The sequence below is a fragment of the Macadamia integrifolia genome, chromosome 3 (genome assembly GCF_013358625.1).
Source record: "Macadamia integrifolia cultivar HAES 741 chromosome 3, SCU_Mint_v3, whole genome shotgun sequence".
Classification (NCBI taxonomy): domain Eukaryota; kingdom Viridiplantae; phylum Streptophyta; class Magnoliopsida; order Proteales; family Proteaceae; genus Macadamia; species Macadamia integrifolia.
This window is the reverse complement of record NC_056559.1, coordinates 32,165,413-32,188,662: the sequence shown is the minus strand read 5'-3', so window position 1 is coordinate 32,188,662 and position 23,250 is coordinate 32,165,413. Positions and strand designations below refer to the sequence as shown.

Below are 23,250 nucleotides of genomic sequence, written 5' to 3'. Positions count from 1 at the left end.
GCAAAGGTCTAATTGGGGCCCTGAATGGGATGTCCTCATCATTGGATTGGGCAACATGCTCAATTGTGGATGATATTTTAGTTTTAGCTTTAGAATTTACTTTGGTTGTGTTCAATTTCATTCCTAGATCCTCACATTTTCTTGCGGGTGGGGCTGCCAAGTTCACCTCTCTAGAACATGGTGGCCTACCCCCCCTTTATTTCTTGTAAACATGTCTTTCCTCGGCATGAATTATTCCATAGCTGAGTTTGTTTAATTAATTTAGTATTTTTCCCCCGCCCCCAAAAAACAAAAAAGTAAGAAATAATTGAATAAAGAAACATATAATATCTCTTGTAATTCCTTTCTTGTACGATGGATATTGCTTCCAAATAAGGCTGATTGATTGTTACTATATTAGTCTTCAATTGATCTCACCTAGCTGGCATGGGACCATGGAATTGGAATAATCTCCTCCTTTATAGCTGGAGGATATCTCCAAATAAATCAAAGGATATGCTTTTAAGCAATGTAATTGATATCTTTCCAATTCTGGGAATTAACCTCTCCTACAACTCAGCTGGTCGACAGCTGTCCAGGCTGGTTAATAGCTGTCCTCCTAGGCACCAAGGATATCTGTTCAAGATCCCCTACAATTCAGCACATGATGGGCTACTGAATCAGGAGAAAATCTTCAATGGAATAAGCTGGTCGATGGCCTATCTTGGGCAGGATTTGATTCTCCCTAGATTTCCATCTAAATCTGGAACATAGTTCTGCAGGTTGGTGGCATATTTTGGCAGAATTGACAGACTTGAACAGGCCGGTTCGATGGTTCAAAAATATGGACCAGGATTGAAACTGACTTGATGCCCAATCATAGGACTTGAACTGCATCAACTATGTGACAAGGTGCCTGCAGTATATGACTATATGTAATATAGCAATTGATAATTTTATATAATGATGCTTATATGCAACATAGAAGCCATATCAAGTCAATATGATATAATTATGCCAGTAATAACTTAATATGAGAAAGCCAAAATATAATTAACAAAGCATAGGATATAATATAAGCATATTCATTGAAAAACAAAAATATAAACATAAATCAACATAAACAAGTGAAGTGCCAATAAGGAGTGTGCTGTCACCTTGGACCCAAAAAGAAGCCTGGATGCCTAGGCAGCGTCTAGGAGCCGCATTGACAATTATGGTTAAGTGACTGGAACTGAAGTAAAATCAACCAATTTTTCACTTTACTTACAACAAAACATCCCATTAAAAATTTCCTTTTACCTTTTTTTCCTTTTGTTTCACATTACCCATGAAAATCTTGTTTCACTTGACTTATAACCAAACCATGCCTAGAGAGTTCAAGAAATCCAGGGAATTGGGGAGTTAAGGTTAAAATTAGTATGAAGACAACTGACCTTTTTGTCATTACTTCCTCCGAGGGTTTGTATTCCTTGATGGACAATGAATTCGCTATCAATGACTCCCACTTTTTCTGTTCGATCACCCTGTAGATGCCCAAGATAGGGACAGGCGACTCAAAAACCAAAATATGTTTGGTCCAGTATATAATGGGAGAAAGAAATAGAAATGAGAAAGAATTATAAAGGCAACAAATCACCTCATAAAATTTTCCCATTAACAGAAGTGAAAATTTTTGTTTGTTTTTCAATAGCATGGAAAAGAGGGGGGGAGGCATTAAATGGCATGCAGCATTAAATCTCTCCGTGTGGATGTGTGTTTTTGAGGACGTGAGTGTCTGAGGTTTTACATTTTAAGAAATGTATCAACTTGGCATTCTTATATTCACATGCAGTGAGATCTTACAATTTGTTTCCCAATGTAGGATTTCCCATATAATGTCCTCTTACTTATGCTATTGAAGAACTAACTTTCAATTGTTCAAAATTCAAAAAAGGGAGAAAATCTTTTTTGGAAGAATAGTACTAGGAAAAGTTAAGATCACTTCAACCAGATTGGTGAAAAACATATATAAGAATACTTTAAGTGTGAGAATTTACATACACTATGGATCTGTATAGCAGTGACATTCATAATAAATAAATAACGAAAAAGCTAAATTATTCTATGGATTAGCAATGATTCTCCAATAGACCCAGCTAAGAATATGCAGTGAAAACAACTGTTGCAAAATAAGTGAAAAGAGAGATCAATATTTGTATGCTTCTTTAGACAAATTTGTGTCACGGGGTTAACCATACAAATAAAGAAGGAAGGCTGGCAAAGTACACAGAAAGAAGAAATCGGGCACAGAAATTGGCAATCTCATGGATATCACATCCCCGAGCAGTTGCAATTAATCTCCAAAGAAATCTCACCTGAGCACAGTAACCAAGTTTCATATCCATGCCCCAACCATGAACAAGATCATTCTGCATAAATCCAAAGTAACATAACCATGAGGAAGCAACTCGTTATGAAGCATAAACAAATAAAGATTCTTAATGCATTGTACTATTGCTAGTGGGCACACTCATTTTTCTTCATGAATATATAAATGTATGGAAATTGATGCTTGAAAATAATAAAATTGTGTTGTTTTGGTCCTTAAGGTGAAGACCTTTTTATTTACCCCCAAACAGTATTGGGATTTCAGTAAAATATTTTTTTTCCTGTTAGACAAAAGTTTACAATTTCTTTGTGAAATTTTGAAGTTTTACCCAAATTTACATGGGCATTGTATATGATCTCATGTTTCATATGACAATACTGAATAAAAAAATAATTCATCAATATTACATAATATAATCATTCAAATTTTTTTGTCAACTGATAATGATTTGATCAATGTTAGATAATACAATGACATGTAAATTTTTGGATCATTCGATAACAAAGATCCAACAATACAATGAATGATTAATACTACTTAGCAGGAGTAAAGATTATCACATTGGCATCTATTTTCTCTGTTCTTCTCTCCACATAAATAAGAATTAACATTTTTGTCGAAAGCTCTAACGTCAGGGAAAATTTCAGCAAAGATTAACATGTACAAAGTTTCAGGATAACAAAGAGAAGCTTCCAGCATTTAGCAGACAAACAGAAAATGCAGGTTGAAGTTGTAGAACAAAAGACAACATAGCATGATAGCAATAGTGTCCTTAGCTATTAATGACCATTCACTAATAGTCTAGAACTTGCTACAACATAATATTAGTTCCCAGCTAGCAAAGACCACTCACCAAGGCTTGGAAAGAAAGCGCATTGTCCAACAAGGACAGGCAATAGAGCTGTCCTCACTTAAGTAATAACTTGATAAAGAGATTTCTAAAAGTTACACAACAATACTAGGGAAAATTCATTTTACCTGGATAAGGTGCCAAGCACAACGCCAAGCAGACCGTGAAAACACTGGCGCCATACCCTCCACAAATCTATAAGTCGAACACAGAACCACAATCATTATAGCCATATAGTAGAAACATGGAAGGAATAACTTTTTACAGCAGCAGTATTGTAATCAGGCAGACAAAGATTTAGGTTACATCTTTAGTAATAAAGCACTTTCATTTGGGTATGCAGCATTATGATCAAAACAATTAAAAACTGGAATGCATTTAACCTAAGGATAAACCATATATCTGCAACAGGTGAAAAACAAAGTTGTAAGCATGTACAATAGCATACCCAGTGCATGGTGGTTCATTGCTAGCCTCTGAACACTTCACATTGCCACGAGTGTCATAGACTCTTCTGCATAAAGTAAGAATAGCATATTTGGCAATTATCATTCATGTCAGACATAATGATACAGCACAAATTCTTTAAGAGGAATTTCATTCACCTATGGACCTTCTTTGTTCTTTTCCGGATGGTAATTCTGTGATGTATCTCTGTTGAATTAGGGTCCAAAGCTGGCTGAGATATCTCCAGTCCTTCTGATTTCATAATTTTCAAGTATCTGGTAAGAGAATTCCTAAATATGAATCAGACAAAACATGAATGAAATAAAAGTACTACTTTCCATCTCATTAGCAAATTGGACGTCTCAAACCTATGAAGTAGACAACTTGATAAACACAATAAAAAACTCAGCTATAATTCAATACATCCCTATTTTTTTTATAAAATTAATCTTCTCAGCCAGAGCAGCTAGGACAGGACAAAGAAATTGGCTAAACAGTAACTCATCTTTTTCTGGATAAGACAGGAGACAAAAGTGGATTCTTTATGAAATTGGTACAAAAACAGGATGGCAAAAGATCTTGGAAAGCACATGGATAGTTTACCAATAAAAAAGGACAAATTAACCCTGAGGTTCCTTGAACTGGCACCATCCCTGGCCAAGGTTCCTGATGTTTCATATTGCTATGTTTCAGGTACCATAAAGACAAAATGGCATTAATCCAATCCCAGCCCAATGGTTAATGGAACTTTATCAAAATACACTTAAATCAGGCTGTGTCGGTTGTCCACCAAATGAATCATGGTTTGAAATCTAAGTCAAAAACACTGAGATTTCGCGAATTATTTTAGTTTTGAAACAGGTCAAAACAAAACCTTAGTCGACCCTGTAAGTATACAAGTTTCAGTCAAAATTTTAACATTTCGGTCAAAATTTTGGTTTCATTGAGACATCTCGTATTGATTAAGCATAACTATAGCCTCTCGTATTGATTAGGCATAACTGTAGCCTCTGGTTTAAATTCAAAATGTCAATCTTCGCTGGGTTCTGTAGTTTCAACATGGAGAGAGGAACTTGCCAGATAGCCGTAGTTTTTGTGTTTTTTGGCCAAAATGCCCACAAATCAAGGTAAAACAATGTGTTAGAGACTACAACACATCTACAGTGACAATATACGGAATTTAAGCAAGATTGGTTAAAGATTCAAACTTTGAGGTATACCCTTTTCCTCTTAAAATTAATTTTTGAAAAAAAAAAGGATAAATATTTAGTGGTGGCCGTCAATTTTTTATATGTCAGACATTGTAGGCCGATCAACGATTTCGTGGAGTCAGATTTAATCTGTTTTTAAATTATTTTTATTTTTTCTAGTTTAAAAAAATCATTTTCTTCGTATAAAATTTTGCAAAAGTTAATATACATTGGTTGGGGCTCAATTTACAAAGTTAATAGACACCATTGGTCATTCTACATGGTGTCGCTTTTTTTTCTTCTAGGTGAAATTAAAATTAAAAAAAAAAAAAAAAAAAAGAGGAAAACATATTCTGTATCGGTTTGAAACTGGTCTGAAAAAGTCATGAAAATTTCTGAAAGCACTGTTTTGTCTTTTCAACTGAAGCAGTGATTAATGTGCTGTTCCATACTTAAATTTCGGTTTATTAGGTTATTATTATTTTATGAAATTAGTTTTAATTCGAACAAAAAGAATGAGAGTTAAGTAAAAATTAGGAAATAACTTTATTGTTTTCATAAGAGTTTTAGTTGATGTAGAAAAGTTAATCATGTGCACTTTCTGTTGCAACAATATAAGAAGATTATACAATGGCTGAAGGGAGAGGATGGAGGAGTAGACAACATGGAAGCATTGCGTACCCATTGGAAATAATAAAAAGATGTCATAAATCATACCACAACTATTATGGGAAGAAGGTCATTGGAGGTGGGGCCATTAGTGTAGCACCCCAAAATTTGAAGGTGATATTGATTGACTGATTTAACTAAGTTTAAATATGTATTTTTGTTCAAATTGGCTTAGTGGTTCAGATTTAACCCAAATTAATTTCTAGTTGTAAGAATTGTATATACTGTCCAAGTATTTATAACTGTTCAGCAATCCAAGTATGTAAATTTCGAGAACAAAATTTTTATAAGGTGGGAGGAATGTAGCACCCGTACCTGAAATGAGGGTTAGTTTAGATCTTTCACTATTGTTGTAGATTCTTAGCTGGCGGCCAACTGAGGACCATGAAGTTGATGCTCAAATTACTTGTTTCAAGGTGGGTTGCTGATCCGATGAGCTGGATTGTGTTCTTATGCGTTTGTTGTTATGATAGGTGCATGGTCGTAGTAAGGACTTACTTTATATTTTGACAGTGCATAAACAAGCCTATAATTGGCTTAGTGATTATGGCTTCAATGATGGGGAGGTTTAGGGTTCAAGCTTCCTTGCTTGCAATTTAGGAGATTTTATACTTGGGGATTTTATATTACTCCTTAAATCTTGGTGGAGACCACAATACAACTAACAACTTTGGGAATGGGGAGTTGTAAGCATAGAAGTGGAGAATCTTCTTCTTGATGCTAGAATTTAGGAGTTATGACAAAAGGTGGAGGTTTTTAAATAAATATTTAGTAATTTGGAAGGAGATAAAGTAGGAAAATAAAGATAAGAAAACATAACGGGGGACGATTTAAATTGGAGATTTAGTTAAGGAAAAAAAAGTATAATAATAATTAAATATACTAAAACTAGAACCCTCAAATTGTGGGTTGTGTCTTAACTCTTAACCCTAATCCCCAAATAATACTCCCACTATTGAAATTTCATCAAGTAAGACAGCGCACGATTTAAGGGTTCAAGTTTTAGTATATATATATTTATTACTATTATACTTTTTTTTCCTTAACTAAATCTCCAATTTAAATCGTCCCCAGTTATGTTTCTTTATCTTGTTTTATTTTCCTACTTTATCTCCTTCCAAATTACTAGATATTTATTTTAAAACCTCCACATTTTGTCATAACTCCTAAATTCTAACATCGAGAAGAAGATTCTCCACTTCTATGCGTACAAATCCCCATTCCCAAAGTTGATAGTTGTATTGTGGGGTCCACTAAGATTTAAGGAGTAAAATAAAATCCCCAATTATAAAATCTCCTAAATTGCAAGCAAGCAAGCTTAAACCCTAAACCTCCCCATCATTGAAGTCATAACCACTAAGCCAATTATAGGTTTGTTTATTAAATCCACAAAAATTAATTTTTAACTTAAACACTGCTACATCGTCAAAATATAAAGTAAGCCCTTACTACAACCATGAACCTACCATAACGTAAGAACGCCAACCAGCTCATTGGATCAATAACCCACCTCGAAACAAGTGATTTGAGCATTAAAGTCATAGTCCTCAATTGGCCGTGGACTAAGAACCTACTACAACACTGAAAAGTCTAAACTAACCCCCATTTCAGGTATGGATATTGCATTCTTCCCACCTTACAAAATTTCATCCTCGAAATTTACAAACTTGGATCGCTGAACAGTTATAAATACTTGGACTGTATATACTATTCTTACAACTAGAGATTAAGTTGGGTTCAATCTGAACCACTAAACCAATTTGAACAAAAATACATATTTAAACTTAGTTAAATCAGTCAATCAAGATCACCTTCAAATTTTGGGGTGCTACATTCTCCCCTCCTTTATAAAAAATTTGTTCTCGAAATTTCACAAATTGACCTAAAAAAAATAATTACGACATGAGAACAATGGGCTATTAAGAGCTAACTGTCCCAAATGATGTTGAACCAAACGACAAGGAAAGCACCATGGTGGAAACCAAAAGATAGATTCCAAAATAGGAAAAATACTTTAGATAAAATAATATTACATAAAACAATAAAAGAAGCAAAGAAAATCATGGAAGATCGTAATGGTGATAAAAGCTCAACTTAATGCAAAAGAAATAATAAAAGATACAACACAAGCTCATCACAAAAAATCAAAATGGCATTTGAAAACCATTTAACCTCAGAGAATAATCCGTTCCCCATACAAGAAGATTTAACATAGAAAAACGAAATGAAATAAAATGGAAAACAACATTAGCCATGTGAAGGCATAACTTCATATAAAAATATACGGGAAATAATAAATCAAAAGAAAATGAAGGTTATTAGCATTCTCTCTCCACCATATGGCACAACCACCAAAGTATTTCACTCCAATCTAAAGTCATAAATGAACAAACAAAAAATAAAATAAAATTTTAAAACATATGAAGTCACCAAAGAAATGTGAGGTTGCACGCAAAACCGTCCAGTGGTGCAATAAATTAACTGTAGACTGAGAAAATACAAGATGATTCTTAAATAACATATAAAACAAAATTATAATAAAACCAATTGATCAAAACTCAAAGGGAATGAATAAGGAGCACTTGGGTTACAAAAATACTGTATGTCAAAAAAAAAAAAAAAAAAATTCACATTGATGCCTCCAACGCATCGAGGAAATATCCACAAAGTATGACCTTAACATTAAAATCACTCTAACACTAGGGCCACTGCCCAGCAAAGGCGACGACTTGAAGTCAGTTTTCAATCAATGACGAACATTAATAAGGAGTGCCACATTGTTTACTTTTTTCACGTAGAACAAAAAGCATTCACCTCAGATACATAAGCCACTATAACAATGCTCGATAGTAAAACTTTGAATCTAAAATTTTTTCTAAGTTCCACTTCCTACTAAGATCCTTCTTGAACCAGCCCAAAATCAATCACAATAGTTCGCCTATAAGACAACATCAATATATAGAGATCGAATTAAATACATGCATAAATACTCATATCCATCCATGTGGATATCATATTCGTTGAGGTTATTAACTAGCCCAATAACCTCTCTCTAGGCAATGTGGGACTAAAGTTTGTACATCCTTACCGATCTCCCAAACCCCCTAGTACTTGCCGTATTCTTAGTGGGAACACCTCACCTATCTCCTAAGCGTGTCTAGTAATTGCAGCATTCTTAGGTCAATTAGCCTTTGATGCAACTACTCTATAGGAACCAACTCCTCTCCCTATCTTTCTTAACCTACCCTGTTCCTACATATGTGTAACTCAGCTCGCTGCCATAGCAAGCAGTATTTGTTTCGCCTCAGCCTCTGCCTCTGTCTCTGTCTCTGTCTCTGTCTCTGTCTCTGTCTCCATATCAGCAAAAATGTAATCATAACTATCAGAATCAGAGTCATCGTTTGCTTTTGGCTATTTCTCTAGAACTACCTCCATCAAACTCTTCCCTTGTTTTTTGCTTATCTGACATCCTTTGTATTCCTCCCCTCATGAGTGCAACCATGGCCTTCTGCACCTCACTAGGGACCCTAGGTTATTTGGCCACAACCTGCATCCACCTGCTAGATGCCACTTTAGTCTAATTGTAACACCTTGGCACTAATCTTGGCACAAGATTGTCCTCTTTGGCCCATAGGCCTTAAGGCTTTAAAACGCGTTGTGTCATGTTAAGGAGGCTACAGGTTATTAACTAACCCAACAACCTCTCCCTAGGCAATGTGAGACTAAAGTTTACACATCCTCACCGATCTCCCAGGTGGGTCTAGTACTTGCCGTATTCTTGGGTGTCACAATCTTCCTCCCTTTTGGCACAACATCCCCGCTATGGCCCACACACTGCCCAGGTCCGCTTTGATACCATTTGTAACATCCCAGCCCCATTAACCTTAGCACAATATTGTCTTATTTGGCCCATAGGCATCAAGGCCTTAAAACACACTATGCCTAGCCTAGCAACCTCTCTCTAGGGATATGGGACTAGAGGTTATTACCTAGCCCAGCAACCTCTCCCTAGGGATGTGAGACTGAAGTTTACACACCCTCACCGATCTCCCAAACCCCGTGGTACTTGTCATACTCTTGGGTGTCACACTAATCCTAGTGGTTTTTTTGCAAAGGGTAAAGACAGAGACAAAAACAAAGAGAGTTGCCCAACCAAAGATCTCATAGTGTGAGGGGAGCCCCAATCCCAATAGTTGAGGATGTCATTGAAATTCTTGAGTAGGATGTAACACCCCAAATCTCACCACTTTACATTGGCTGTGCACAGGCAAGAGTAACAGACTGGAGAAGCCAATGCTAGCTTGGCTAGCAGCAGTGGAGTGTCAGGAAGGGATGACCCAACATGTACCTACGCCTTCTGCCAACAGTGTTTGAAGAAACAGCAAGCAAAGTGGGCCAACAGGTATTCATTAACCTTTCATAAGGGTCAGTAATAAAAAGGGACTAAACAGGCTCTAAAAGAGCAAATCTGGCTCAACAGATTGGAGAGTTTTGAAAATGACAGGCCGGCCTGTTGATTGGACAGATTGGTCAAGTTGGACCGAATGAGTCCCATTCTTGGAAGCCTTGACATGTGGACCTATTCCTATGAGTCTGATGTGACTAAAAAGAATGAATAATAAATAATAGAATTAAAATTTATAAGTAAAGATGGGTACGTATAAGTATTAATAATATGGTATATATATATCTGAATATATAATATTATATATATAATAAGATAGTGGATATATTAAAATAAGTTAAATAAGAAAATTTATGAAATTAGAAATTATAATTTAATATGGGTGTGGAATGTATAATCTGAAATTGGAATTAGTATAAGTAATACGGAGTGATATATACATATATTATATGTATTACATAATAGTATAGGTAGTGGGCCACTAAGACTTAGTGGGGTTATAAATAGCCAACACTACCCCATTTCTCTCCCTCATTTTCTCATTCGGAAAGAAAGAAGAAGAAGAGAAGAGAAGAGAAGAGAGGGAGATCAAGAGAGAGATAGACTCACTTAGGCTGCTGCTGGAAGATTCAGTGAACAGGTAAAGAGAATCTCACCTGCATACATCTAGATTATGAAAAAATTTCAGAAATTGAAAGGGGTTTGGACTGATTTGGCTGGAACATGAGGAATGAATGAAAATCTGGAAATTTCAGCAATAATTTGACCTTATGGAGTTTAATCTTTCTGTTCTTTGATGGAATAATTGGAAAGAAAAAAAAAATTATATATATATATATATATATAAAGTTATGTAAATGGTTGAATGCACTATGGCCGATTGGGACTAAAATGTGAGAATTCTCACTTGAGTTCTTAAAACAGGAAAATATCCTTGAAATGAAATAAAATCCCATTTTTATTTACTGATTTGAGGTTCAATAATGCACATGCAAGATGTTTAGAGGCTTGATCCTTCACATGCAAAGTGAAATATATGGTGGATTATGTGCATGCTAATTCCATTTGATGTTAGATCATCAAACTAGAGACTGGATTTTGAAATCCCACCTAAATTCATGATCTTGTATAAGAATATGGTTTAATTTGAGGGAAATCTGGAAATTTCTGCTGAATTCCATGCATGAGTTAAGAAATTAAAACTGGAATTTATGTATGGACTAGTAGAAGGGTTGAATTAAAGGTATTAAATTGTCAATATGGGAATAAAGTCTTTAAATAGACACTACAACAAAATACACTTGTAGCTACGGATATTTAACTGCGCTTTAAAAAACCGCAGCTATAAATATCCTATAACTGCGGTTTCTTCATGTGTAGTAATATGAGATACTTATGCCTGGGGTATTTAAAAACCGCAGTGACAGAGAACCCTGTAACTACAGAAACAAAATTGCAGCTACAAATCGCAGTAATATGGGATACTTGTAAATGCCGAATTAAAACCGTAGTTACAGAAATCTTGTAACTGTGGAAACAAAATCACAATAAAAAAGCGTAGTAACAGAAAATCTTGTAACTGCGAAAATAAAACCACAGTTAAAAAATGCAGTAATAAGGGATACTTATTGCTGCAGTAGTTACGATTGTAGTAACAGAAATCCTTATAACAGCAGAAACAAAATCGCAGTTAAAAAGCACAATAATATGGAATACTTATTGCTGCGGTAATTAAAACTGCAGTAACAGAAAACCTTGTAACTGCAGAAATAAAAATGCTATTAAAAATCGTAGTAACAAGAAATCTTGTAACTACGGAAATAAAACTACAATTAAAATTGAGAGCTTACTTATATTGTTGCAGTATTTAAAATCGTAGTAAGAGATCGTACCATTGTCAGTCAATGGACTTTGAAAGGGTATCTTTTCATCTAAAACTCGGATTGACCTAATATCAGTGTCATCGGATCCCGCTTGAAATGTTAAATGGTTTAGACCTAAGATTTTCAATTTACATGGTCCCATACTATTTTATGGTCCTAACATTGTCAGGCAATGAGGACCCTTGAAATAAAAAATTTTCACCTGGAGCCTCGATTGACCTAATATCACTATCATTGGATCCCTTTTCAAAATTAAGTGGTTTAGACCTAATATTTTTAATTTTGTATGGTTTTAAGCCCTTTGTTGAGATACATTAGTTTATGGAAGGGTTTCAGGGTTCAAGGTTCAAGGTTCAAGGTTCAAGGTATAAGCTAAGGTTTAGGATTTTTGTTTCTTAGGGGGTGGACATGAGGGGAGATTCCATTTATGTTTTCCCCCATTGATGAATCATTATTAATTCCCTTATAAATAAAAAATTTTGATGAACAGTTAATTCATAATGTATAAAACATCTGCCTCAAGAAATTTCTACCAAAAATTTCATGAATAAGAACTTGATGTTCATGTGTTTTTTTTTTTAAATATAATTTTGTTGTATTTCTCTAATTTTTTTACTAACGATCAAAATCGACTCAGAAAACTCAGACCGAACTGAACCAATCCTTATCGGATCATTTTTTTTTTTATTGAGGTATATAAAACCGGTTAATGGAAGATAAGCAATTTCTCCCAACTTGGGATAATGGTAAGCCAGTAATTTTAAGAGATCCTATTTAGTTATAAGATATATATATATATATATACTAATCTTCATAAGGTTTAAAAAAAATGTAGGAAATTAATCTAATCCAAGTCATGGTTTAAAAGCAGTCAGGATCAATCAGGATCAGCCAAGACCAATCCTCGATATGGGTCCAATCCTTACCGATCCATACTGATTATCCACTGGTAAGTGGTAAGGTATAAGGGTAAAATGGTCCAAAATCTTATTTTCTTAAATAAACAAGGGTAAATCCGTCCTATCCGGATTGAGACCCATCCAATCCATATCAATATTGGTTGAGACCGATCCCCAATTTTTAAAATGTTGTACTAGATCGAAACTATCAATTAAGAACTGAAGTTCCTTAACTGTTTGGTGTTAGAATCATTCACTACTAAACCAAATCGATTCAACTCGACAGAAATCAAACTGAACCGACTTTTTGACACCAGGGTTTCTAAAATTGGGGATTGGATTGATGAATCAGCCGATTCAGATTGGGAACGACTGACAACAATCCCAATTTCCACCATATCTAACCATTACTAAATCTGAATCAATTCCTTGAATTGGATAGTTTCATGAGCCGATTCCCAAAACCTGAGCCAATTATATTTTTCACCATAGTTTTTAAGGCCGCCTTACTAGCGCCTTGGCACTGATGCGGTCTAGAGATGGTAAGGCAGTTCTCCGCCTTATGGGGGTTTTTTTTTTTTTAACACATTTTAAAATTACTTGATGAAGATTCCAAATATAGATTTTTTATTGGTAGGTGTATGGTTTTGTTAACACTTGAGATGTATGGGATCAATTTTACTCCATCAAAAATAACCAAAACAAACAAAACAAAAACATGATTCATAAACAGGGTTTGGATTTTGTCCAGGGTTTTAAGAAAGGGCTTTGAGAAGGAATCAAGGAACAAGGAAGAACCACTGATCCAGGCGACCATTTTGCTCCGGCAGGGTGAGCTTCATTCTTCTTTGACGGGAGTAGAAATATAATGGATGACCTTAGGACATAGGCACTCATTTTGGCATCATAGAGGTAAGTATAATAAATACTTGTATTTTTTATGTCTTCTTTTCTTTATATTTATAATTTTGTTTCATAATTATGTATTTATATTATATATTAATATATTATAGTGATTAATGATTGATGATTGATGAAGATGAACTTAGTTTATTCACTTTATTGATTTGTTTTCTTGATAATATCTTACATTGGTATGAATATGAACCTTTAATATTTATTTAACATATGAGTAATAGGATTCAACCAGGATTTGAGCCAAATAGATTGGTTTTATAAAAATGTTACATAGGAACGCTTTAGTCGATAAGGTGACTCTTTATGCCCGCCTTATTGCTAAGGCCCTCAAACGCCTCTGTCGCCTTACCGCCTTAAAAACTATGTTTTTCACCACAAAATACCCAAGAACCTATTGGATTAGACCGATTCTAGTTCAAATATGAATGGTCTCTAAACAATTCAATCCAAGATTATTACCCTTTTCATTCCTTTTTTTCTTTTCTTTTTTTAATAATAGAAATCCTTTTCATTCCCTAAAAATTTAAATTTATTGGGAAATAAAACCCCCACGCTCTACCACTTTTCATTCCCGCAGAAAACGAAATTGTGGTACAAAACCCTAGTAAGTCAATCTCTCCTGTATTATTCATCTCGCTTTCAATCTCTTTGATTTCTCATCTCTGCCTTTCAGTCCTTGTGCTCTCTCTCTCTCTCTCTCACTCAAATGGAGCGCTTGGTGGTGCTGCTGAATCTCAGGGAAGTTGGTGAAGCTTGGTGAAACCTAGGTTCTTTAACAAGATTCAAACTGGAAAGTTTTGTTCTTTACTGCATTATAAATTGTTTGGAGTTTTAGTTTCTGTCGACAGGTGTAGTTAAGAAGTCCTGACTGAGTTTGAGGTATGATTCTCTCATGCTGATTGCAAAACTGTGATTCATAACTTTCTTTAGTAGGGATTCCAGGATTTGGGGTGACTATTTGATCTTTGCAAGGGGCTTGGTCGATTTGGCAAGATATGACTCTCGCCCCAGGCTACTCTACTGCTGCTTATAATGGAATCAAGCTAATTAGAAAATTTCATTACAAAATTTCCCCAATTTGTTCTTTATATTAGATGCTTCTGTTCTAAATATGCTTGTTTCTGTAACTTGTGCCATGGATATGATAACGAGTGCTGTTTGTTAGCATAGACATGAGAGGCTTACAAAATTCAAGATGCTAACAGTGTGGGCTCAAAGAAGAACAAATATTTATTCGTCTATTACATTGCGTCTACAAGTTTTTTGAGCTATTCTGACATCTTTTCAGAGTCAATTGGGTAGCTCCTTAAGACGTCCTTAAGACGTGAGGTTGCTGTTCCTTATGGCTCAATGTGTTGAGTTCTCTAATGATGCCAGATGCTATTTTTATGTGGTCTGTGGGGAGAAAGGAGCAAAATGATTTTCATTTCTTTTTTTTCGCTTCCTTTTTTCTGATATGGCAGATTTGTTGATGAAGGGGAAACCTGAACAAGCTATAATATTGAGGAAAGAAAGCAAAGATGGAAAGGCATCATTTTATGAATGCCCTTTCATAGAAGTGTTTCTGAGTTCCTTTTGTTGACAGGCCCACAAAATATGAAACCTTAAGCCTATCTGCTGCTCTATGAACTAGTTCCAAATGGTTTTCAAAAGTCCCACCATCACTTACCTTCCAAAAAAATAGACCACAGTATTGTGAAAAGGACAAGCACCTGAATTTTCATAGTTTCTAAGTATCTCCATGTCTTCTGCATTCCATTCCTTCATTTAGCAAGTGAGCCCACACTTCAGATGCAAATCCACAATGGATGAAAAGGTGATGAACACACTCCTGCTCATGCAATTGAATACAAGTATTGGAAGACAGCTGTGCCCAGATTGGATCTCTATTGTGATACACTTTTTAGTTGATTTCAGGAAACCTACTTCAGTTACACTCCCTAAATTCCTGGTTTACTGAATCTGAATTCTGTATTCTGGGTTTCAGTTCACTAGTCAATGTGTATTTGTTGACATATGTGAATGCTGGTTTAAAGCCCTGACTCTGTCCTGTGATTGTGCAGAAATTTAGTTTTCTTATTCCCAGTAGGATTACTCCATCTTTGTAAATCTGATCATCAGATCACTTCCAAACTTGGCAAAAACTGTTTTACCAGTAGTCCACTTGACCAAGCTGAAATCAAACCTATCTTTTTCTCAGATATTTAAAAGGTATTATTCCCTCTGGCCAGTATCATATGAAAAACTCTTCAGTAGTATTGTATTCACTACATGTCATCTTCATCTGAGATATAGAAGGGAGGGGGGGGGGGTTATTGTTAACTTGGATAGCCCAGTTAGTGCATTAGCAGCAGCCTGCCCTCTCACTTCCAATACGGCTTACAGATTCAGGTCATGGAGAAGGGACCCAGTGTGGCTCTTCATCTACGTATGTGCAAGATTTGAATTGTCCTAGGCTCCTATGCTACTGCTTCCATAAGAAAAAAAGTCCTAGGCTGGCATGGAGACATCTAAATATTAATGACTCATCATCTTATAAGTTTTTAAATCACTGGATGTGGAGTGTTAAAGAGTTGAAGAGAGACCAAAAGAGGCAGCCAATAGGCTTTACAGCTTCAGGTTGCCTCTTTCAGAATTGCATATTTGAGACCCTTCAATTTCCCTATGGTTACTGGAATCCTTATTTCGGATTTTGGTAGTTACAGGCAAAGTATTTGTTCAAGAAACTAACATGCCTTTGTTCATTGCTTCTAAACTCTAATGGTCATTAATATGTTAAATTCCAATATATGTGCTAAGTTTATCCACTGTTATTGTTGTTGTTTTTGTTTATTATTGGATGGATATGAAAAACATACTAGATCACAGACATTAGTTGAGCACATGAAGGTCTTTTTTTTCTCCCTTTCTCCTTGCTTTTGTTAGAATTCAGGGATTCTGGGCCACCTCAGATAAACTAAACTACTTATAATTTAGTGATCTTCATTTTTAACCCTTTTTCTTACTGATAATCCATTGTTATCTATATTTGTGTGATAGGTACCCGGTATTTCTAATGGTCAAAATGAGTCACCGCAATAAGGTAAAGTGATACACAATTAATGATTTTGTTATGAGTATTAATAATTTGATTATAAAATATATATATATTTTTTTTATTACAGGAAATAACTCAAAAACTCAAATATAGAGTTTGGGAGGCTTGGACCTGAACAAGAAGCACTTAAAAACTAGTGGAGTGCATTTTTTTTTTTAAGTGATTTGAATGATAAGCAGGATATATATATATATATATATATATGTTATTATGGATTGTGTATTGAATGGATTATATAGGTCTAAGAAACAGTAACATTTATCATCACTCAAAAATCCTGTATCTATGTTTTTAAAATAAAATATTCACAATTAAAATTTACAGCTATAGATTTTTTGACACAAAATATTCGTTATTACAAAAGCGTAGCTACAAATTGAGGTGACAATCTGCACATCTAAATTCCGTAGTTATAGATTTTGCTACACAAAAAATTTCATCACTATAAAATCGTAGTTACAAATTTTGGAGCACAAAATTCCGCAGTAAAATCCGTAGTTACAGATTTTGCTACGCAAAAAATATGCTACTACAAATGCGTAGTTATAAATATTGAGGCAAAAAATTTCGCAGCTATGGATTTACTGTGGAAAAAGCGTAGTTAAAAATCCGTAGCAATAGATTTACAGCGGAAACATTCACAGCTACATTTTCGCAGCTATATATTTGCTGTGAAAAAAATTCACAGTTAAAAATCCGCATCAATAGATTTACAACGGAAACATTCGCGGCTATAAATTTGCTGTGGAAAAAATTCACAGTTAAAAATCCTCAACAATAGATTTGCTGCAGATATATTCGTAGTTAAATATCCACAGCTATAGAGTACCTTGTCCATGCGGTGTGAAATCCGTAGCAACAGACTTGGTGACGGCACTTGTAGCTATGGATAGCAAACCGCAGGCAATCCGCAACTATAGCCTATTGTTGCAGATTGTTAGACCTTTTACTGCAAAAAAACCACAGTTATAGGCCTCCTTTGTTGTAGTGAAAGGTGAAATTCTGCAGAAAACCGGCAGAATTGAAATTCTGCAGGAGAAAGACAATCGGTGAGAGACATCCGGCAGGCCGGTTGGGCTAGAGTCTTCAGCCGGTTAGGCTTCCAAAGACAGTTTTGTCCTCAGATTCTTATAGTGAATTAGAGGCCTGAAAAAGGATCTGTAGGGCTAATAAGGGAATAGAAAATGACTTTATTAGGGTAGGTTTAAACTAAACAAATTCATTTAATAAATGTATGTATAAATTCTGATTTTTAGGAACTTCAAATAACTGTGAGACAACTTGTTCTGCATCTGGAGGAGAGATAGTGGGATCTGATTGTCAAGGTGAGTGGGTGCCCTTCTCAATCCCCCATTCTTTTGGTGTGTTTATTTAATGTTGTTCATGCATTAAATTGCTTGTGTTTGTGCATTTGCATTTACTTGCATTTATTCTTTGATGGTACTAATATGATAGAATGGGATGGAATGGAAATGAAAAAGGTAAGAAAGGTGAGATGGGTCACGTGCAGGTGCCATGTTTGCATGTGTGATTGCAATGATTGGTTGTGCATCATTTAGAATGCTGGGTTAGGTATCACAACCCCAAGTGCTACAACCCTTGTCCGTAGTGGGTTAGCTACGGACTAATCCCGAATTATGTGGCTGCCTGATCAGCAGTGCACTTGTGATGAGATGTGTGATATCAGTTATGGATGTGAGACAGGATACAACGTACTGTATGCCTGTGGATATATTTATGATACGGGGTTACTTTTAAGGGTTAGCCGATGTGGCCCGAGCCCCGTATTGGCACTGGTTGGCTCATGCCTGCGGCGTAGCTTGTATTCTTGAGGCCCAACGTACAGGGTAGGGAATCCCACCTGCGTCGGTAGCACTTATACCCATAGGTTATAAGACTTAGTAATGGATTAGGGAATGGGAATAGCTAATTAAATGGACTCATGAGCATCATTTTCTGCGTGGATCATGCATTGCATATAGATGTATGTGCTTGTTCTCCCCCACCCCTCACTGAGCATTACCAGTGCTCACCCCTTTTATTTACTCCTTCAAGATGTCGACGTTGAGACCAGTATTTTGCCGACTTCCTGCTCTGATTATGAGACAGTGGCCATAGATAACTCGGCCAATCTTCAAGAAGATGGAATCGACTATGGACCCGACTGCGAATGCAACGACTGCACCTACGAAGGCCAGTACTTCTGAGGAGTAGACTTACCAGGGACTATTCTTTTTGTGTAAATATATACTTCCGTGAAGATCATACTTTTTGAGGATTCGAGCCTTTTTGGAAGATGTTATATTTTGTGTGTGTGTGTGTGTGTGTGTGTGTGTGTATATATATATATATATATATATATGGATGACAGTTTTTGATGGTTCAGACTACATTTATACATGTTTTTACCAGGATCACTACAACATAATGGACTATTGTAAATAGCTTGTGAATCATTGTACATATGATATCAGATATCATATAGAAGCACTGGGTGAGTATGAATTATTTTTTTTTTTTTCATGTATCCGTTAAATACTCTGATGATCATGACTTTTAGATATATGTGGCTATGGTGTTGTGGACTCTCCTAGAATTGGATCCTGGGGAAGTATCAGGCTGACTGGGTGCAATAACGTATCCAATGCCAACATACCTGTGCCAAGAGAAGGCTGGGTGTGACAAAGTGGTATCAAAGCAAACTCCAGGACTGAAGTCTGACAACCCACATGACCTTAGGATCATCCAGTGCAATAGGAAGTAAAGAAATAAAAGCTTCAAGATAAAAGCTTGATTTTTGTGAATTGTTTGTGTATGATAGAAATATGATTAGGATATGAATGATTAAATTTGTATATTAAATTTGTACATGGTCAGCTACTGCATTACTCATCCTTATCGACAATATATATTTGTGTTGAGCATTGAGAATTGATACGCTATGATTTTCAGGAAATTCCCAATATGCCCTCTAAAACGGGCTCGACCTCAACAAAAACCAAGGCACCGGAAAAGGGTCGGCCTACTACTAGAGCTCCCCCTATGGCGTCTGGGGAGGATGGGAGAGTGAGTGAAGCCACATCAAGAATTAATGAGTCTGTTCCTGCACCTGCTCCTACAACAGCAGTAGCAACAGCATCAATGCCACCTCCTGCACCACCAGTACTTACAGCAAAGATGCAATAGCTATAGTGACCAATATGGTCCAAGGTATACAACAAGGGCTGTAACAAACAATACAACAAAATATGAAGCAATAGTAACAACAGCAGCAGCAACAAATTAGAATGATCGAGGAAATGGCCACAGCATTACGTGCCAAGGGACTACTAATTCCACCTGCACAAGTAGCACCCCAGACTACAAGTGGGCAAGCAGCTCATGTGGTGCCAGTTGTCGGTATTCAGGCAGGACAATAAGGCTTAGAGAATCCACCAATAGTGCAAGTATGGACAGACACAAGCAAGTTGATGGAGAAATTCCAGAAATATAGGCCCCCATACTTCAGTGGTGTGAGTTCTGACCCATTAGCACCATCAAAATGGGTAAAAGGAGTTGAGAAGGCATTGGCGGTGTTGAATTGCAGTGATGAGCAGAAGATTATGTGTGCTACCCATCAGCTATAGAATGAGGCCAATGCCTAGTGGAAGGTTACCAGACCCATACTGTTAGCCATGTATCCATATCCCACCTGGGATCAGTTTGTGGAAGTGTTGTATAAGAACTATTTCCCTATCAGTGTGAGGGATAGGAAGGTGTCAGAATTCATGGCTTTGCTTCAAGGACCTAAGTCAGTGTTAGAGTACTAGCAGTAATTTGAGGATTTGTACCATTTTACCCCAAAACATATGAAGAATGACAGTGCAAAGGCACAGAAATTTAAGAAAGGTCTGAGATCTAGTATTGAGGCTATGCTAGTAGCACACCGGCTCCAAAACTATGCTGATGTGGTTCAGATTGCAAAGTCCATTGAGGACAAGCAAAGGGAAAGCTACCAAATTCAGGCAGCAAGAAGGGCTAGGGCAGGTAACACAGGGCAGTTTGGAAGGTTTGGAAGGGGAGCTTCTTCCTCTGCCCCAGTATCCAGACAGAGAGAGGCTAGTCGAGCTTTTACCCAGACACAGCATAGTCTCAGCCAGCAGTTTCTACAGTCCAGCCCATCATTGTGAGATGTTATGTATGCCAGCAGCCAGGGCATTATGCAACATTCTGTCCTCAGAGGAAACCAAGCGGGCAAAGTGTGGCTTCTTCTTCTGCATCTACCAAGAAGTCACAGGCATCTGGGAAAGTCTTCGCACTGACAGCCGAGGAAGCCGAGGCTGCACCTGGAGTAATGACAGGTATAGTGCTTGTCTCTAGTATACTAGCACATGTATTGTTTGATTCTGATGCATCACATTCATTTGTGTCTTCTAACTTTGCTCAAAGTTCGATGTGAAATCTAAAAAGTTAGCTTATCAGTTGATGATTAGTACACCTACAGGATTTACTGTCGACTTAGAAGATGTGTATGAACCCTATATCATTTAGATATGTGGGCGAAATATGATAGCCCACTTGATTTGCATAGATATGAAGGACTTTGATGTCATACTAGGAATGGATTGGCTGTCAGCATATCGAGCTTGTGTGCTCTGTGCTGAGAAGAAGATATTATTTAGACCTAGGAATGGAGATGAGTTTATATATCAAGGACACAAAGGAAAATAGGAAGACATTGATTTCTGCTATCCAAGTACAGAAATTACTAAATGAAGGATGTGAAGCATATTTAGCGTGTGTCCAAGACACTACCAAGAAGACTGCTACATTGGAAGAACTGGAAGTAGTCAAAGAGTTCCCAGATGTATTTCCAGAGGATCTGAGTAGTGTACCCCCAGATAGGGAAACTGAATTTTGTATTGATTTAATACCTGGGGCAGCACCAATGTCAAGGGCACCTTATAGAATGGTTCCTGCTGAATTGAAGGAGTTAAAGGAACAGTTGCAAGATTTGTTCAAGAAGGGTTTTATTAGACCCAGTGTGTCACCTTGGGGAGCTCCAGTCTTGTTTGTGAAGAAGAAAGACGGGAGTTTACGAATGTGTATTGACTACCGGGAGTTAAACAAGTTGACAATTAAGAACCGGTATCCGCTTCCCCGTATAGATGATTTGTTTGACCAGTTGCAAGGAGCTAGTACGTTCTACAAGATTGATTTAAGGTCAGGGTATCATCAGTTGAAGGTCAAAGAAAGTGATATCTAGAAGACAGCTTTCAGGACTAGGTATGGCCACTATGAATTTGTGGTTATGCCATTTGGACTGACCAATGGGACTAATGAATAGAGTGTTTTATGATATGTTGGATCAGTATGTGATTGTCTTCATTGATGATATTTTACTTTATTCCAAGAGTAAAGAGGATCATGCGATTCATTTGAGGTCAATATTACAGAGGTTGAGAGAGAAGTAGTTGTATGCCAAGTTTAGTAAATGTGAATTTTGGTTATCACAAGTGAATTTCTTGGGACGCATTGTATCTGCTAGAGGTATTGAGGCTGATCCTGGAAAGGTGAAAGCAGTGTTGGATTGGGAGTCTCCTAAGACTGTTAGTGAAATTCAGAGTTTTTTGGGCTTATAGGTTATTACAGAAGATTCTTGAGCACTTTGCTCAGATTTCTGCTCCTATGACCTGGTTAACTCGAAAAGGGGTTAAGTTTGAATGGACTGAAGAATGTGAAAACAATTTTCAGGAACTGAAGAACCGACTAGTAACAGCTCCAGTCCTTGCTATTCCATATGGTACATCAGGATTGGTTGTATATAGTGATGCATCCAAGCAGGGCTTAGGATGTGTGTTAATGCAGAATGGCAGGGTAATTGCTTATGCTTCTAAGCAATTGAAAGATTATGAAAAGAATTATCCTACACATGATCTGGAATTAGCAGCAGTCATTTTTGCATTGAAAATTTGGCGCCACTATTTGTATGGAGAGAAATGTGAAATTTATAATGACCATAAAAGCCTTAAGTATCTCTTCACCCAGAAAGAACTGAATATGGGGCAAAGAAGATGGCTGGAATTACTGAAGGACTATGATTGCACTATTCACTACCCTCCAGGGAAAGCTAATGTGGTAGGAGATGCTCTCAGTAGGAAACACAAAGTTACTACATTAGCTGCACTTACTGCTAATCCTATGTTGATTGAAGAAGTAAGAGAGTTGGGTTTGGAGGTAATTGTGGAAGTGGAGACACTTGAAGATACAGCACTTGCCACAATGACCATTAAGCCTTCTTTGCTTGAACAGATCAAGGAAGCCCAACTTAAAGATGATGTGTTAAGGAAGACCATTAATGCTGTAAATAGTGGGCGACAAAAAGAGTTGAGGTTCACAGTGAAAGATGGAATTCTATGGTTCAGTGACAGATTGTGTGTTCCAAGGGAAGAGAAGCTGATAGAGTTGATTCTAAATGAAGCCCACCGCACACCTTACTCTGTACATCCTGACAGAAATGTATAGAGATCTGAAGAAAACTTATTGGTGGCATGGTATGAAGA

General features: G+C 36.5%; 2 protein-coding genes across 2 annotated transcripts in view; one reads left to right on the top strand and one right to left on the bottom strand.

Annotated features, from left to right (window-relative positions):
* LOC122073937 overlaps window positions 1–17,638 on the bottom strand; it is a 29,583-nt gene extending 11,945 nt beyond the window's left edge. The window contains exons 1-6 of the mRNA XM_042638666.1: window positions 17,538–17,638; window positions 3,806–3,922; window positions 3,649–3,714; window positions 3,329–3,395; window positions 2,337–2,390; window positions 1,416–1,505 (exon numbers count right to left, since the gene is read on the bottom strand). Coding sequence (XP_042494600.1) covers window positions 1,416–1,505; window positions 2,337–2,390; window positions 3,329–3,395; window positions 3,649–3,714; window positions 3,806–3,909 — 381 coding nt within the window. The 5' untranslated portion in view covers window positions 3,910–3,922; window positions 17,538–17,638. The remainder of the gene's footprint in view (window positions 1–1,415; window positions 1,506–2,336; window positions 2,391–3,328; window positions 3,396–3,648; window positions 3,715–3,805; window positions 3,923–17,537) is intronic.
* A 2,918-nt stretch (window positions 17,639–20,556) lies between these two features.
* On the top strand, window positions 20,557–21,146 carry LOC122074370. The gene is made up of 2 exons (XM_042639194.1): window positions 20,557–20,787; window positions 20,895–21,146. The coding sequence occupies exons 1-2, from the start codon at window positions 20,557–20,559 to the stop codon at window positions 21,144–21,146; spliced, it is 483 nt and encodes a 160-aa protein (XP_042495128.1).
* The last annotated feature ends 2,104 nt before the right edge of the window (window positions 21,147–23,250 follow it).

Bases quoted from the DNA above. Each gene is read 5' to 3' on its own strand.
- LOC122074370 (XM_042639194.1), top strand. From the start codon at position 20,557: ATGAAGAATGACAGTGCAAAGGCACAGAAATTTAAGAAAGGTCTGAGA. The intron at 20,788-20,894 runs GTATCCAGACAG...TATGTATGCCAG, and splicing joins GAGCTTCTTCCTCTGCCCCA to CAGCCAGGGCATTATGCAAC.